Raw genomic sequence first — 17,078 nt, 5'->3', positions numbered from 1 at the left:
GGAGGTGGGAACCTGGCCGGAGAAAGCGCAGGGGAAAGGAAAAGGGAAGGGAACCGGGTTGGGAGGGCCCTGGGAGGTACGAGAGACTGCGAGACATTGGGGCCGGGGGCCGATAGCCGGCGGCTAAGGTGAAACCAGACGGCTGGTCGCTCCTGGGAGACACCTGGGCTTCGGGTGCCCGGCCCGGGGCGTGCAGGTCCCCTCTGGGGCGCCGCCAGCTGGCCGCGCCTGGTGTGCGCGAGGAGTCCTGCAGGGGCGGCGCAGCCAAGGGAGTCATCCGCGGACCCCGGCCCTGGGCCTCGCGCCTTGGCACTGGTCGGTGGGCGTCACCCCTGGTAAAGTGTGGGGTCGAGGCCGGCCGCGATCCCGGGCCCACAGGCTCGGAGACAAGGCGTCGGCGCTGCGGACCGTCCGGGAGCTGCAGCCCGCGGGCGCCCGGTGCTCGGTTTGTAGGCAGTGTAATTAGCTGATTGTACTCTGGTGCTTACAATCACTAACTCCACTGCCATCAAAACAAGGCACAGCATCACCCGCCGCCCCGCCGGGAGGAGGACGCCACCCTCCGCGGCAAACGGCCGACAAGAAGCGTTTGAGAGGAGAACGCTGCCCCTCGAGATTTGATGCGTCAGCATTTGGTCGGCATTGCCCTGCTCAGCGAGCACGTTGTCCGTGCGAGTAAACCCCCTGCAAACTCCGGCGGGCTGCCGCTTCTGGATACGCTTAAGTGGTTCCCCTCTCTAGGAGGAGAAGCAAGAGAGTGCAATCCCACGTAAGAATAGCGAAATCTGTGGAATTTAATTGCTTTAATTGTAAGAAACGGCTGGGAGAAGCCCCCAATGTAACATGTAATGCTGTATAGCTGTGTGATTCATTGTGCCTATTTTTTCATTATTTAGTAGGGCGTTCACCAACCCACCAACTAAAGTGAGCTACAGCTGAACCAATGATTTGCTTCTCACAATGCATGAGGCCACCAAGTTGAGACTACAGTTTGTGATGAAAGTAAATTTTTTTTCTGTGAGTCTAGTTACTAGGCAGTGTAGTTAGCTGATTGCTAATAGTACCAATCACTAACCACACGGCCAGGTAAAAAGATTTGGAGAGTCATCTAAATGAGCTGCCTGTGCACATCAGTGTGTTTGGGGAAGGGAGGGAGGTTGGAATACTCTAATATTATCCGTTGCCTATTAAAAGCTCAGCCAAGAGAGAAATCAACATTTTAACTGCTAAATATACAATGGATGTAATATGTATGTATTTTATATATAATTTTTCAATATTCCTTCAGGCTCCTAACCAGAAAAATTCCAGATAGATTGGGGAATTTTTTCCTTTGCTGATCTATGTCATTGTATAGCTTTGTGATTATCAACTCTTAAAGTATCTTTTCTATGAGACTATTATTTTTAAAAAATAAAGTGCTATATCGTCATAAATTCTGATTATTACCATGTGTCCATTTCCTTAAGTTGTCTTTATTAGGATCATCGCAATTCCTGCCACAGTAATTACAGCTTTCCTATCACTGAAAATGGTTCAGTTGTTCCTAGATTAACAAAATCTCCCAGGATAGCTATTACAAAGCACTAGTTAATATTTTTATACAATACATTAACAAAATTTTTCATAACACTTTCATGAAGGTACTGAGTCCATCAGATGTGTCCCTTCTTTTAAATAATCATTTATAGCTATTGCAGTCTAGGCAGCTTTTGTTTGGACTAATTAGTAAATGCTGTTACTATATAAATCCAGTTTAAGATTTGTCTTAAAGGATTTAGGAGGGAAATGTATAAGAAAAACTCTGTACATGGGTACCCATCCACCCATTTCAGAACTCTAGCTCTCAATAGGATGTTAACTACCCGTATTTAATTCTCCAGCCAGAGCAGGCCCAGAACTTCCTCGTAGCGGGTGCCTAACTACCACAACCTAGTGTGGAAGGGAGGATTGTGCCAGTGGGGCTAAGGAATTGATAGCTTTTATTTAGATTTGGATATCTTTTGGGGGATGGGAGCCGGAGAATGGGGGAGGCAGGTAGAAGGCTGACGGATAAGAGAGCTGCCACAACTGACTCTAACAGGACAGAAAACGACCCCAAGTTGATGTTTTGACTCTCCTATCTCGACCCAAGTTTAAGATTGGTCCCAAAGTTTGTGATCACTGCAGAAGTGGGCTTCAGATGGCCCACCAGCGCGCGCGGGACCCAAACATCTACAGAGGAAACTAAGGGCTTCCGGTGGGTTGTTGCCAACTTGGCAGTTCTCCGAGGGGCGGGGCTGGGAGAGGAGTGAGAGAGCTTGCAGAAGCGTCCTTAGTTGCTATGGAAACAAGGCCCATAGCAAGTCCTAGCAGCGGAAAGGAGTCCTGTGAAATTTGTCCTCAGGGATTAATGGTGTTCACCGGTTCTTCAGAACAGGACGCAAACTTGGCCAAGCAGTTCTGGATCGCGGCGTCCATGTATCCTCCTAATGAATCCCAGTTGGTACTGTCCAGAGGTAGCAGTCAGCGTCTGCCAGTGGCAGGGTCCTTTAAGAGCAATGCACCTGGTGAGTAGCTGCCTCTAGTTGATGATTTTTGCCTCCACCATGTTGATTCCGAAAGATAACAGAGCCCCTTCCAGGAGAAACTGCCAAATATCATTGTTTTGTCTTTCAATTACAGTTGATATATAATATTATTAGTTTTAGGTATATAGAATAGTGTTTAATCACAACAGTGTTTAACCACTAGTGATCACCCCATATGTCTAGTACCCATCTGACACCATACATAGTTATTACAATATTATTAACTATACTCCCTGTGCTATACTTCACATCCCTGTGACTATTTTATAACTGCCAGTTTGTACTTCTTAATCCCTTGACCTTTTCACCCAGCCCTCCAACCCTCCTTCCATCTGTCAACCATCAATTCATTCTGTGCATCTATGAGTTTGTTTCTGTTTGTTTGTTTGTTTGTTGTGTTTTTTAGACTCCCCATGTAAGTGAAATCATATGGTATCTGTCTTTCTCTGTCTGACTTATTTCACTTAGCATAATATCCTCTAGGTCCACCCATGTTGTCACACACGGCAAGATTTCATTCTTTATACAGCTGAGTAATAGTCCACTGTATATATTTACCACATCATCTTTATCCATTTGTCTATCAAATCTAATTCTAAAATAAGAATCTTTCATATCATGTGTCTAAAGCCCTATACAAATACTTCTTAAACCTTCCACACAAAAAGGATCAGTGGTATCTTTGTACATCTTAAAGTACATCTTAAAGTATCCTTTAGGTTATGGTATCTATTTGGCCAAACAGTATAATCTGAGAAAATGTTGTATCTTGGTAAAAAGGATATTAAGGATAGTCGTTTACATAATTGAGTTCGAACATGAGGTTCCTAGAGAAAGTTAAAGACAGACTCAATATTAGCAGCCAAGTTCCCTGACCTGTAAGACCTTAGTAAGGCCTAAGATGTGAAAATTGTTATTGTGCAATTTTTATACATACAGAAAACTATACCTTTAATGCCGTGGTTTTCCAATGATTTCTTTCCTTTTATATTTTTTAGAGAAAAGTTACTTACAGTCTTTTCTTAAGAAAAACAGTAAGTACCAAGTTATATGCCTTTCAACATCCTGATTCCTAGATTCGTCAGAAAATGGGTAGTAAGTATAAGCATACAAGTTTATATGTTGGCATAACTTTCTGAATTACATATCAACACCCTGCCTCAGGAACCACCCTATTTATCCAGAGGAAAATGCCTAAATTCCTGTAATATGTTGAATAGGAATGTGAAAATTGGAATCTCTGATACTGCAAATATGTTCTCTTTAGAGACTTTTTCTTGTCTGTGGACTCAGGTTTACTCATAGATTAGAGGTTCCCTGCAGCCATAGCTAATTAATTCTATTTTCAATTATTTTTGAATCTGCTTTATAAAGTTTCAAGATAGTACATATTTGTGTTTACCTTCCTATTCTATAAATTACCTTTCAATCTTTATTTCATTTTAAATCAATATAATTGTAAAATCATGATAAAATTATTTTAGATTGAATTTAACTTTATTTCCTTTAGAGGGTACAGATGTCATTGCTGAAAACTTAAAGATTCATGAATCAGAAGAGAAAGAAAAGTATCTCCAAAAGGTAGGCCAGTATTTCAGAAGGTCATCTGATTTTCATTAAACTTTCTAAATAATCCCAATTACTCTTTTTTAACATGTATATAAAAATTTTCTTCTTCTTTCAAGCAAATGAAAAACCTTGATTTGAATTTTAATTGAAGATTAAGAAATTCTATTAAATTTTGGCTATTCTCAGTCTCTGCAAAAACCCAAGGATATATAGGAATAACAGAATTGGAGGAGAAAGATGGATTCACACACTTTCATCAATTAGGCCCCAAACCATATACCGTGTTCTAAGAACAGAAATATTGTAAGAACAGGAAAAATTGAATAGAATTGACTGTCTTAATATGTCAAAATTAAACGATCAGAGGAATGAGTCTGTAATCTAGAACCATTTTCACTAAAAGCTGAAATTAAACACACTGGTGTTGTCAAATTAGCTGAACACATCTTTTTTGGCAATATCCTTTGTTTGCTTTGCATGATGCAAGCACAGCCATTAACTCAGCAATTAATGCAGTGATTTATAGAAACATTTTGTTTGGTTAATGGATAAATTCCATTTTTGTAACTGTTCCTGTACTATAAACACAAAGACAGAGGATTCACTTTGGCTTAATGTCTTTAATCATTGGACATATTGGCAAACTCTGAAAGACTTATCGGGAAATCTACATAAATTACAGAACAATGCATTCGAGTGTGCTGATCACATTAATTCACTCTGTGGGCTATTGGTGATTCCTCCAAACAAATTAGGTGATTAGCAATAGTCAGCATTTTCTTCTCTCGAGGGTATTAGGTACTGCATATGTATACCAGGACTTAAAGGGAGGGAGGGAGCCTAAATTTCAGTGAGGTAAAAATCATTAAAAATAGACTTCTTCAACACTTTTGGACTTAAAGTTTGATTTAATTTAATTGTTGGAAGGGATTAGAAATAAAAAAGATGAACTATTATCAATTTTTGTCATCTTTTGTCAAAAATTAAAACAATATGAGTTACAAGTGGATGTTCTGCTAATGGACTATCTTATATTAGTAGCCTAAGGACTGGATTCCTTTCCTCAGGTTCTTCTATTAACTTATTAATCACTTAATTCCACAGATATTTATTGAGAATCTGCTCTGTACCAAGTACTGTGCCTGATGCAGGAAATGCAAAGATAAGGAGTGGTCCCTGATCTCAAGGGACCACTGGTGGGGAGATAGTCAATTAAAGTCAATAATTATGATACATTATTATGATAGGTATATGCACATAAACTATGGGAACATATTAAAGGACATCAAAATTAAGCTGAAGGATTTAAGAACTCTTCCCAAAGGAGTTGAGTTGCAAAGACTGTATAGAGTTGACCAAAGAATATGCTAGGCAGTTCTCCATACTGCACTAGTTCTCTTACTACAAGCCAAATCCAATTATGCTGCTCTCCTACTACGTTAGTCTATTAGGGCTGCCATAACAAAATAGCACAGACTGAGTGGCTTAAACAACAGAATTTTATTTTCTCACAGTTCTAAAGGCTAGCAGTCTGAGGTCAAGTTGCTGTCAGAGTTGGTTTCTGATGAAGCCTCTCTGCCTGACTTGTAGATGGCCACTTACTAACTATGTCTTCACATGGCACAGAGAGTGAGCTCTGGTGTCTCTTCCTCTTATAAGGAGATCAGTCTTATTGTATTAGGGCCACACCTTTATGATCTCATTTAACCTTATACCTCCCTAAAGTCTCTGTCTCCAAATGCAGTTACACTGGCGGGTTAGGGCTTCGACGTAGGAATTGCGGGGTAATGCAATCCGGTCTGCATTTTTTCCCATGGCTTTCCATTTCTGCTGGATCAAGACCAACCCTTTAGCATGACATTCAAGTTCCTTTCCAATTTGACCATAACCCGACTGACTTCTCCTACCACTCTCTTCCTTCCCATATACCTCTCCCCCACCCCCAATGTAACCTACTCTGTACAGTTGGTTATCAACCACCGAAGTAGTGAATGGTTAAAATATATTTTTGCTAAACCTAAACATACACATTATCCTGTACATTAAGTCAAATGGGTCCTACAATACAGTATAGAAGATTCTATTTTTGAGAGTAGAAGAGGCCTAACAAAACAGCAAGCCAGCGGGAAAGAAAGAGAATGTTACTGAAACTGTGCTTAATCAGTACTGCACAGTACAGTTCTCTTCAAACGATGCCATGGTGCATAAAGCAACCAAGAGAATCCTACAGTTTCTGAATGATCTTATAGATATCCTCACACATACTATGATGTAGTATTCCTGACAGCCAATTTAGTGAGTGTATGTCATGTGCTACACACTACTAAGCAAAGCAGGTTACATGTCTCTTCTCATATTCTCCTTAAAACAGCCTCATGATGATTATCCCCATTTAATCAAACAAGTCTTAAATGATTTTCCAAAGTTCCCACAACTGGGAAGTGCCAGAGCCTAGATTCAAAGCCTATATCCTAATTCCAAAGCCCATGAGATCGTTGTGTTGTAACGATTGCTGGCCATGGCATTATACAAATATACTGCCATATACTCTAAAATTCAAAACTACAGTATGAATACAAGTGTGAGAAACACTGTTCCTAGCCCTGCAGCTCTTTCTTCAACCTGCAATGCACTTTTTGTCTCTACCTAAAAAGCTCCTCCTCATTTACCTTCAAGGCCAAGCTCAAATGCCACCTTCCCTGTGAAGCCTTCCCAGAGGTGATGTAGAAACTAGCAGGTGAACAGCTTCCTTCTCTATGCTCTCATAGCAAGTCCCATATACCTCTCATCCAGTATTTATCACAGTCTAATCTGTGTTACAGGTAATTATGTATGTTTCTGTCTTTTCTGCTAGATCACAGGTACCACAGTATAGTGAACTTTGGAGACAAAGTGGGTTTGGAAGTCTAATTCTGCCACTTACTATTTGTGTGACTTTAAGCAACCTATTAAATTCCTGTGAGATTCAGCTTCCTCATTAAATTCCTATTAAATTCCTTGAGGTTCAGATACAGAAGGAGGCATGATAATGATATCCATGTCATAGAGTCGATATAAGATGTAAAGTGCCTCGGCTTAGTTTGCCCTCCACAAGCGTTAATTTTCTTTTCTTCTGTGAGAGCAGAGGTCATTTCTTATTTGCTTAACCCTGGTGCTTTTCCAGTTATTGAAACTCAAAAATTTGTTGATTAAATAAATAAACAACTGCATAATTAAGTAATAAATGAACATATGCTCTATATAGTGATATTCCATTTTGTTTAGCCTTTCCACAAATATCCATCTGGAAAATTTTCTAAGCTGATAATTTTTGCAAAGATACTCCCAAAAGCTAATCTGTTTGCAATCTGCTTTAGGACCATTTTAGCATATCACCTCTCTTCTCAGTTTTGCTTTTACCTCATAGGTCTATACTGAGAGGAAAGATAACGCACTTTAAGTTCTAAAACAGACTGTTTTTCTCAGTCTATAGTACCCTCTCTGCATTGCTACCACCACCATTCTAGAATTTTTAGCTTTAACTAATAAAATATTTACAATGATCTATTTACTTTAAGAGAATCTTCTACATGTTTTAAACATCTATACTCATAAGTAAATTCCTGGTACAATTTTTATTTTAAAATGAGAAAAATATTTCCCATCAATTCTCTTAAAGGTTTTTTCTTCCACTATTTCCTTAAAATTAATGAAAAATCTAAAGACTTATTTTCCATCTCTCCTAAAATTACCTTTATAGCTTTTCCTCCTCAACTGATATTGGTTTTTCAGTTGTTGAAATTTTTTGAAACTTTAATGTTATAGCCTCCATTTTGGAATATTTTCCCAGTATACATTATAAATGTTTTTGGTTAGTGGACAAAATGCTATTAATCTCAACTTCTATTTCTGTGATGGATGTCCACAGCAGAAAATCATAAAGAATTGAGTCTGTCAAGATTAGATGGCTTACTCTGTCCATAAAGGGAACCTTATAGCACTATACTGGATCATTATTCTTCCTTTGAGAGTTCTAAAGTAGTCTGAAAACATTATAATAAATGAATAGTCAGCTCATTCTTTGAAATCATAAAACTAATTTGCTTTCTAGTTTCACCACCTTTAAGAAATCTCTTTAGATGATTATCTCTTTATGAAAAGAATTATAAATGATTCATTTTCTGGGAGAAGGAAGAAGAAATCAGAGCAGCATTTTAAGATGCATATGTAGATGACGCATTCGGAAATGTCCACCTGGATTCTAAGTTTTAACAAGAGTGAATATAAACTAAACATCTTTACAAGGAAGTTATTCAATCTGCAGATCAGCATCCAGATAAGCCTTTTCCTAGGAATGGGGTTTTAATCTGTCCTGTCACACAGCCTACACAGCCAATACTGACTATAGTGTAAGTCTAACTCAAAAGTGAGTTTGGTGTATGGCACTTCCGTGAACCAGAAGCAAATCATGCTATGATGAGGACATTCTTAGAAGAAGAAGAATCTAAGAAGCTTCACAAAGGTGTATTTTGAGGCACTGAATTATGAAAGTGGAAAACTTTAGTGTTATTCTTTGTTATCATACACTTTCACAGTAGTAAGAGGGATACTCAGAATTACTGAAGTCGGTGTAAAGAGTCAAAACAGAGATGCAGGGAATTTCCTCCGTGTCATCGCCAGGATGCTCAAACAAAATCCTCTTTGGTGTCAAATTGAGCAGGATTGGATTCCCAGACAAATCTAAGTTTTCTCAGTAACAATGTTATCTGGCTTTGTTTTAGTTTTGCTATCCTACCCTAATGTAATATTAACGAAGTTCCTTTTCACCCATAAACCAAATACCATTAGGAAGTAGTGGATTTCTCTTTCACCAACGAAAGATACTAAGTCATTTAAATTCTTGTCATTCCTAATTTATCAAAGAATTCAAGTGGAAGAATCATAAAAACAGACTGTGTATTCACATTAACAAGCAAATATTTTGGTAGCAAATGATAATTAAAAGATTATATAAATATGAATTACTCTTTTATATTATCTATAGTACCACTTTGTTTTCAAATATTATTTAATCTTGGGAACATTTTCAGTTGACAGATGAGATTCCCCTCTTAATCTTTTTTAGTAACATCTATGGTTCATGAAAACATTCTTGGGGAAAGGAATGAGATTTGAGATCAAATAGCTGAATTCATTGCCCCAGACAGACCCAGCTTCAGAGCTGAATAAGGCCATGCCCCTTGATGCATCCCTTCCTTTTTTTCCCAAAGATCTGTATACTTTATCTTCTACACACATTCATCTTAAGAACACAATTAAACCCTGAGGTACAATTGCACAGGGACCCACACTAATTGCCTGCTTATAAACATGATTGAATGAAACTATTAAACGCAGAATGGAGCAAAAAAGGATCATGTCTTTTCTTAAATAAATGTAGAACTAACAATTTGATTCCAGTTACATGAAGCCTTATTGTTCAACTTAGTAAACACCTTATAAGCAGTAGGGCAAACTAAATAGAATTTATTGAAGAACCAGATTATTTCATGGATCAAGTGACTCGGAAAAAGGAATGTATCATGACATACCCAAAATCAAAACCATAACTGCCTTTTCTCTTTACCTGTTTCAAAGGTGAGAGGAAAAATCTGTGGGCAGGTTGTATTGGAGCCAGATAATAAAGTTAAACAATTTATGTATCTAGATTTACTTAATCATTTTATCATTTTTTATGATAAGGTATGTTAGTCACATGAAGTATGGTCAAGAATGCCTTCAGAGCCTGAGGTGACACAGTCATTTGTATAGTTGGCTGTTGAGATTTTACAGTTCCCCAAGCCACTATATTGGTAATATAGTGATCCTCATTATTCGTGGATTCCTTATTTGCAAATTCACTTATTGGCTACAATTTACTTGTAATCCCCAAATCAACACTCATGGTGCTTTCATGGCCACTGGTGGATGTTCAAAGAACAATGAAATATTTGAGTTGCCCAACACACGCATTTCTAGCTGAGGTTGAACAAGATGATGTCCTGCCATCTTCTTTTAGCTCTTATACTATGAACATGTTTCCTTTTTGCAATTTATTTAGTGCCACATTCATTTTTAGATTTTTTAAAAAATGATTTTGCTGTTTAAAAATAGCCTCCAAGTGCTGAAGAGCTGTCTAGTGTCATTAAGTGCAAGAAGTCATGATGTGCCTTATGGAGAAAATATATACATTAGATAAGCTTTGTTCTGACATGAGTTGTAAGTGCTGCTGGCCATGAGTTCAGAATTGACAAGTCAACGATGTATTTTAAATAAGTTGCCTTTAAAGATAAGCACACATAAAACAAAGTTATATATTGACCCATTGATGAAATGTGACCTAAGTCAGGCAGGAACCTAAGAGCAATGGTTCAGTATTTGCTAATTCACTGTTCTTAGCAACTTTATAAACCATGGCTACCATGAATGAGAATTGACTGCACTAAAATTGGTTGAATCATAGTTTAATATACATAGTTTAATATACAGTCTATTACTATCTGCTTCCTGCTACACCTCCCCAGCCTAATTTACCACCATTACCTTTAAGCGCGATTCACACTATAGCCATTTTGAACAACTTGTAGTTCCAAGAACCCACCAAGGTGTGTTATACCTCTGTGACATTGAACTTACCATTTATTCTACCTGGAAATGCCTTTCTCCCATGTTTCCCATTTAACTAATGCCTATAAAAATTAAAGGTCATGGTGCCAAGGTTCAATAGCATGAAAGAGAAACTTTGACATGGGAATTAGGATACAGGGTCAGAAGTGGAAAATAAGACAGGACCACTGTCCCAGAGTAGCTGAGATACTATACAAGGAAACAAGACAAAGAATTGAACTCAGGGGACAAGACAAAATTCCATATACTAGAACTTTGGTACGAGAGAGCTTTGGCTATACAAAAGAAAGCAAAGTCCTAGAAGCACATACCCTTCCCCCAGGGTTTCACACTGCTAAACAGTTGTATTATTCCCTAGTGCCATACCCAGAAAACTAGAGTCATCGATATATAAGACAAATTGACATAACTATGGTAATTTGGGGAGGAGGGGTAAACCAAAACATATTGTTCCAAAATCAACTTACAAACAGTTGATTCTCTTGTTGAGATAAACTCTGTTAAGTAACTTTTTTAAATGATGTATTTTCATTTTAACAGTAACTCAGTAATTGATTCAAAAAAAATGAAGACGTTATTTAGGATAGTACAGTAATCTCTTCTTATCCATGGGAGATGTGTTCCAAGATCTCCAGTAAATGCCTGAAGCCACAGATAGTTCTGAAACATATCTATACTGTCTTTTCCTGTGTATACATACATACCTATGATAAAGAGTAATTTAGAAATTAGGAACAGTAAGAGATTAGCAACAATAATGAATAATAAAATAGAACAGTTATAACAACATTCTGTAATAAAAGTTATGTGAATGTGGTCTCTCTCTCAAAATATTTTATTGTACTGGACTCATCCCTCTTCTTGTGATGATGTGAGATAATACAATGCCTATGTGATGAGATAAAGTGAGGCGAATGACATAGGCATTGTGATACAGCATTAAGATACTATAAGGTCACTTGAACATAAATCCTGTGATACCATGACAGCTGATCTAATGACCCAGACAGCTAAGTGACTAAAGGGTGGGTATTGTATATAGAGTGGGTATGCTGGACAAAGGAATAATTCATGTCCCGGGTAGGACAAATCAGGACGGCGTGAGGTTTCATCATGCAGCTCAGAGTGGTGTATAATTTAAAAATTATGAGTAGTTTGTTTCTTGTATTTTCCATTTAATATTTTCAGACCATGATTAAATGCAGGTAACTGGAAACCATGGAGAGCAAAACCATAAATAAGGGGGAACGACTATATAAACTCTGAAACTTAGGATAAATTTTTAGGGCACTGAACAAGTATAAACAGAAAGAAAAAAGATTGCACTAGGCAATGGAGTACAACAGTGAACAACAGAAAAACATGTTTTAGAGATACAAACTCTGCCCTTTTGTGAAACTTGCAATTTAATCAGGGAGATAGGTATTTATAAAAGAATTACACATGATCATAGGAGAATGTGTAATAGGGCAGTACTGATCCAATCAAGGGAATCAGGGAGGATTTCTGCAAAGATTAAGCTGAGATTTGAAGGGAGAGTGAACATTAATGAGGCCAGCCAGAGTGGGTGGAGGGAGCATTGAGAGAGCATTCCAGGCATCAGAAACAGCCATGCAAAGACCCTGTGCTTCAAAAAGGCATGACACATTTCAGAAGCTGAATGACCAGTGTATTTATGAGATTAGGCAATTGGAAGGACAATAAGAAGCCATTGAGGGGTTTTAAGTTAGACTAGAGTCATCAATATATAAGACAAATTGACATAACTATGGTAATTTGGCGGGGGGGTGGGGGGCGCGTAAGCCAAAACATATTGTTCCAAAATCAACTTATAAACAGTTGATTCTCTTGTTGAGATAAACTCTGTTAAGTAACTTTTTTAAATGATGTATTTTCATTTTAACAGTAACTTAGTAATTGATTCAAAAAAATGAAGAAGTTATTTAGGATAATATCATTTATTTGAAAAAGTTTAGGAGACTATAATATGGAGAATGTATTCAAAGTGGGGAAACCAGAGTGAAGGTCATTGCAATCAACCAGTTGGGAGATAACTGTAGCTTAGATTAGTAAAAAGTAGATAGATTTAAAAGATATTTAGAAAGTAAAATAACTAGGACTTTAGTTACATGTTGGATATGGAAAGAAAATAGTACAGCAAGTAGACCCAAGTCAATCCAAAGCAAATCCAATTGATGAGCTAAATGGTGACTAAAATTAGTTGAAATAATTATATGGCCCTAATCTGCAAGGTATCAAAGATGACTCATAGTTTACTAGATTTCTTAACAGGATGGATGGCGACATTTTCTGAAACAAGGAACATTAAATGAAGGTCAAGTGTGAGGTGTTTTTTGGAGAGGGAAGGAGTTAAAAATTCACTTTAGATATATTGAGCTTGAGGTGACTTTGAGATAAGCAAAGATAAGCCTATTTGAGCTGTCAAGTAGGCCTGTGAGTATATGGGCTAGAGAAATATGGGCCAGGGATGAGATAGAGTCATCTGGATGGGGAATCCTCTACCTTCTTACAAACTAATTTCCTTTTTACAAACTAATGGGCAAGATAGGAAAGACATATCTGAAAGATGAGGTCAGTCCCATTCACCCATTCATCATATCTATGTAACCATCAACATGATGAAAACCTTATTTGTTTACTAAAGACAAGCCTTGATAATTATTACATACTGAATCATCAATAGAATATAATTCAATCATTATACACAGAAGTATCCTTAATATATTTCATGCTCATATTTTTCTCAACATTATAATTCAAATCTCACATTGCTTTTTTAAAAATAAGTGCCTTTTAAAAAATTAAAGCTATTTTTAAAAATCACTTATACTTTTACTTTCATGCATTTGTTTTGTGTAAATGTTTTAAAACAAGAGCTATGCTCTTCAGGTAATTATTATTGGTTTTCCATCAAGATATATGTAACAGAACTAAGAAAAAATATGTAACAGAACCAAGGAAATACATATTTTTTCTTCTTTAAAACAAATAAATGCATATTTTATTGAAAACTACATTTAAGAAAAAAATACATCACTCCTTCTTATGCAATGACTGATATGTTTTTCTCATTTTAGTAAGCTGTCATTTTTTTAAGTGAAAATTATATATGTCAGAGCTGGGAATTGAGCCAATATAAGGCAGTTTGCAATAAGTATGGAAAGATGCTTATATATGCATTTTTTTTTCCTGCAGGTCTGCATTCTTCCTCCCTCCCATTAATAATCTTCTGACATCTTTCATCCACTCTCATAGATTACTGTATTTTTCTACCTTCTAAAAATCAGATTCATGCTGAAGAAAGCCTTTCCACTGATTATTTAAGCTGTCTTTTAAAGTGCATAGTAGATCATTTGAAGTTCAAAAGTTCCGAATCTTATTATAGTAGATATCAATTTACTATACAGAAGTTGTAGAATCTACATAACAGATTTCTTTATAGATGCAGGGAATAGCAGTAAATTCATAGAGTAAATTCATAGTTGAAGCATTCTGTTATCAGAATCAACAAGCTAAGAAGTAGAATGCTGCCTTTTGAAATCAAGCCCAAATGTAAGACTTTTTACTAATAGTTTTACCTTAAGCCAATAATAATTCTCACCTTCCTCTAAATGGCATTTGTAACATAGAATAACAATGGAACCTACTAAGGATTAAGACTCCGTGTAGAATCCTAGTTATCCTATTGGACATTTAACTCCCAATCATTGGCATAGAATTAAAAATTAAATTCTGGAGCCTAAAGAAAAAAATCAATCTCTGTAAAACCATAGAACATTGGTTCTGTTTAGGTAATACTCTAAATTTAGAGTGTAATTCCCATTTTATAGTTAACTTGTAATTAAAAAATCCTATCATAAATATTTAACTTACATTAAAAAGGATCAAAGAAAGCACATCAATTTACAAGTACCACTATAATTCAACTATTGTTTACCTTTTTTCAAATTTTTTTAATTTTTCAATTACAATTGACATTCAATATTATATCAGTTTCAAATGTACAGCATAGTAGTTAGACATTTATATAACTTACAAAGCGATCACCCCAATGAGTCTAGTACCCACCTGTACTTTATGCTGTACTTTACATCCTCATGACTATTTTGTAACTGCTAATTTGTATTTCTTAATCCCTTTACCTTTTCACCCAGCCCCCCAACCCTCTTCCCATCTGGCAACCATCAGTTTATTCTCTTTATCTATGAGTTTGTTTCTGTTTTGTTTGTTTATTTATTTTGTTTTTAGAATCCACATATAACTGAAATCATATGGTATTTGTCTTTCTCTGTCTGACTTATTACATTTAGCATAATACCTTCTAAGTTCATCTGTGTTGTCACAAATGGTAAGATCATTCTTTTTACAGCCGAGTAATGTTCCATTGTATGTAAGTACCACTTCTTTATCCATTCATCTATCAATGGACATTTAGGTTGCTTCCATATCTTGCCTGTTGTAAATAATGCTGCAATGAACATAGGGATGCATATATCTTTTTGTATTAGTGTTTTGTATTTCTTTGGAAGAATATCCAAAAGTAGGATTGCTTGGTCTATTTTTAATTCTTTGAGGAACCTCCATACTGTTTTCCATAGTGGCTGCACCAATTGGCTATCCCATCAACAGTGCAAAAGGGTTCCCTTTTCTCCACATTCTTGCCAACACTAGTTTGTTGATTTATTGATGGTGGCCATTCCGACAGGTATGAGGTGATATCTCATTATGGTTTTAATTTGCATTTTCCTGATTTTGAACATGTTTTCATATATCTGTTGGCCTTCCGTATGTCTTCTTTGGAGAAATGTCTCTTCATATTCTCTGCCCATGTTTTAATTATATATTTTTTGTTTTTGGTTTTTTTGGTGTTAAGTTGTATGAGTTCCTTATCTATTTTGGATATTAACCCCTTATCAGATGTATCATTGGCAAGTATCCTCTCCCACTGGAGGAGGCTGCCTTTTGTTTTGTTGATGGTTTCCTTTGATGTGCAAAACTTTTTAGTTTGAGGTAGTTCCATTTTTTATTTTCTTTCCCTTGCCTGAGGAGACATATCCAAAAAAATGTTACTAAAAGCAATGTCAAAGAGTTTACTGCCTGTTTTCTTATAAAAGCTTTATGGTTTTGGGTCTTACATTTAAGTCTTTAATCCATTTTATTCTTGTATATGGTATAAGAAAGCTGTCTAGTTTCAATTTATCTGTCCAGTATTCCCAACACTGTTTACTAAAGAGACAGTCTTTATCTTATTGTATAGTCTTGCTTCCTTTATCATAGATTAATTGACTATATGGGTATGGTTTTATTTCTAGGCTCTCTACTCTGTTCCATTGATCCGTGTGTCTGCTTTTAATGCCAGTACCATGCTGTTTTATGCCAGTACCATTACTATAGCCTTGTAACATAGTTTGATATCAGGTAGCATCATACCTCAAACTTTGTTCTTCTTTCTCAAGATTACTTTGTTTATTCAGAGTCTTTTGCAGTTCTATATAAATTTTAGGATTATTTGTTATAGTTCTGTGAAAAAATCCCATTGGTATTTTAATAGGGATTGCACTGAATCTAGAGATTGTTTGTGGTAGTATGGACATTTTAATGATGTTAATTCTTCCTATCCTTGAGCATGGTATATGCTTCCATCTATTTGTATCTCTTCCAATTTGTTTCTTCAATATCTTATAGTTTTCCGAGTACAGGTCTTTTACCTCTCAGTTTAAATTTATTCCTAGGTATTATTTTGATGCATTTATAAATGAGATTGTTTTCTTAATTTCTCTTTCTGATACTTTATTATTGGTGTATAAAAATGCAACTGATTTCTAAATGTTAATTTTATATCCTGCTATTTTATCATTTCTAATAATTTTGGGAGTCTCCATATATAGTATCATGTTATCTGCAAATGACAGTTTACTTCTTTTTTTCCATTTTGAGTGTCTTTTAATTCTTTACCTTGTCTGATTGCTGTAGCTAAGGCTTCCATTACTATGTTGAATAAAAGTGGTGAAAGTAGACATCCTTGTCTTGTTCCTGATCTTAAGGAGAATAATTTTAGCTTTTCACCATGTTAACTTTGGGTTTGTCATATATGGCCTTTATTAGATTGAGGTATGTTCCTTCTATTCCCACTTTGCTGAGAGTTTATATAATAAATGGGTGCTGGATTTTGTCAAGTTCTTTTTCTGCATCTGCTGATATAATCATTTGATTTTTATCTTTCTCTTGTTTATGTGGTATATCACATTGATTTGCAGATATTGAACCAAACTC

At 36.3% G+C, this 17,078-nt stretch overlaps 1 protein-coding gene across 1 annotated transcript in view; it reads left to right on the top strand.

The window, feature by feature from the left end:
• Positions 1–2,323: 2,323 nt before the first annotated feature.
• Positions 2,324–17,078, top strand: part of CUNH11orf88 (chromosome unknown C11orf88 homolog) — a 25,792-nt gene continuing 11,037 nt past the window's right edge. The window contains exons 1-3 of the mRNA XM_023533762.1: positions 2,324–2,549; positions 3,569–3,604; positions 4,081–4,151. Coding sequence (XP_023389530.1) covers positions 2,324–2,549; positions 3,569–3,604; positions 4,081–4,151 — 333 coding nt within the window. The remainder of the gene's footprint in view (positions 2,550–3,568; positions 3,605–4,080; positions 4,152–17,078) is intronic.

This window comes from Pteropus vampyrus, unplaced genomic scaffold (assembly GCF_000151845.1).
Source record: "Pteropus vampyrus isolate Shadow unplaced genomic scaffold, Pvam_2.0 Scaffold110, whole genome shotgun sequence".
NCBI lineage: Eukaryota > Metazoa > Chordata > Mammalia > Chiroptera > Pteropodidae > Pteropus > Pteropus vampyrus.
The sequence above is the reverse complement of the archived record's forward strand: the minus strand, read 5'-3'. Positions and strand labels throughout refer to the sequence as shown.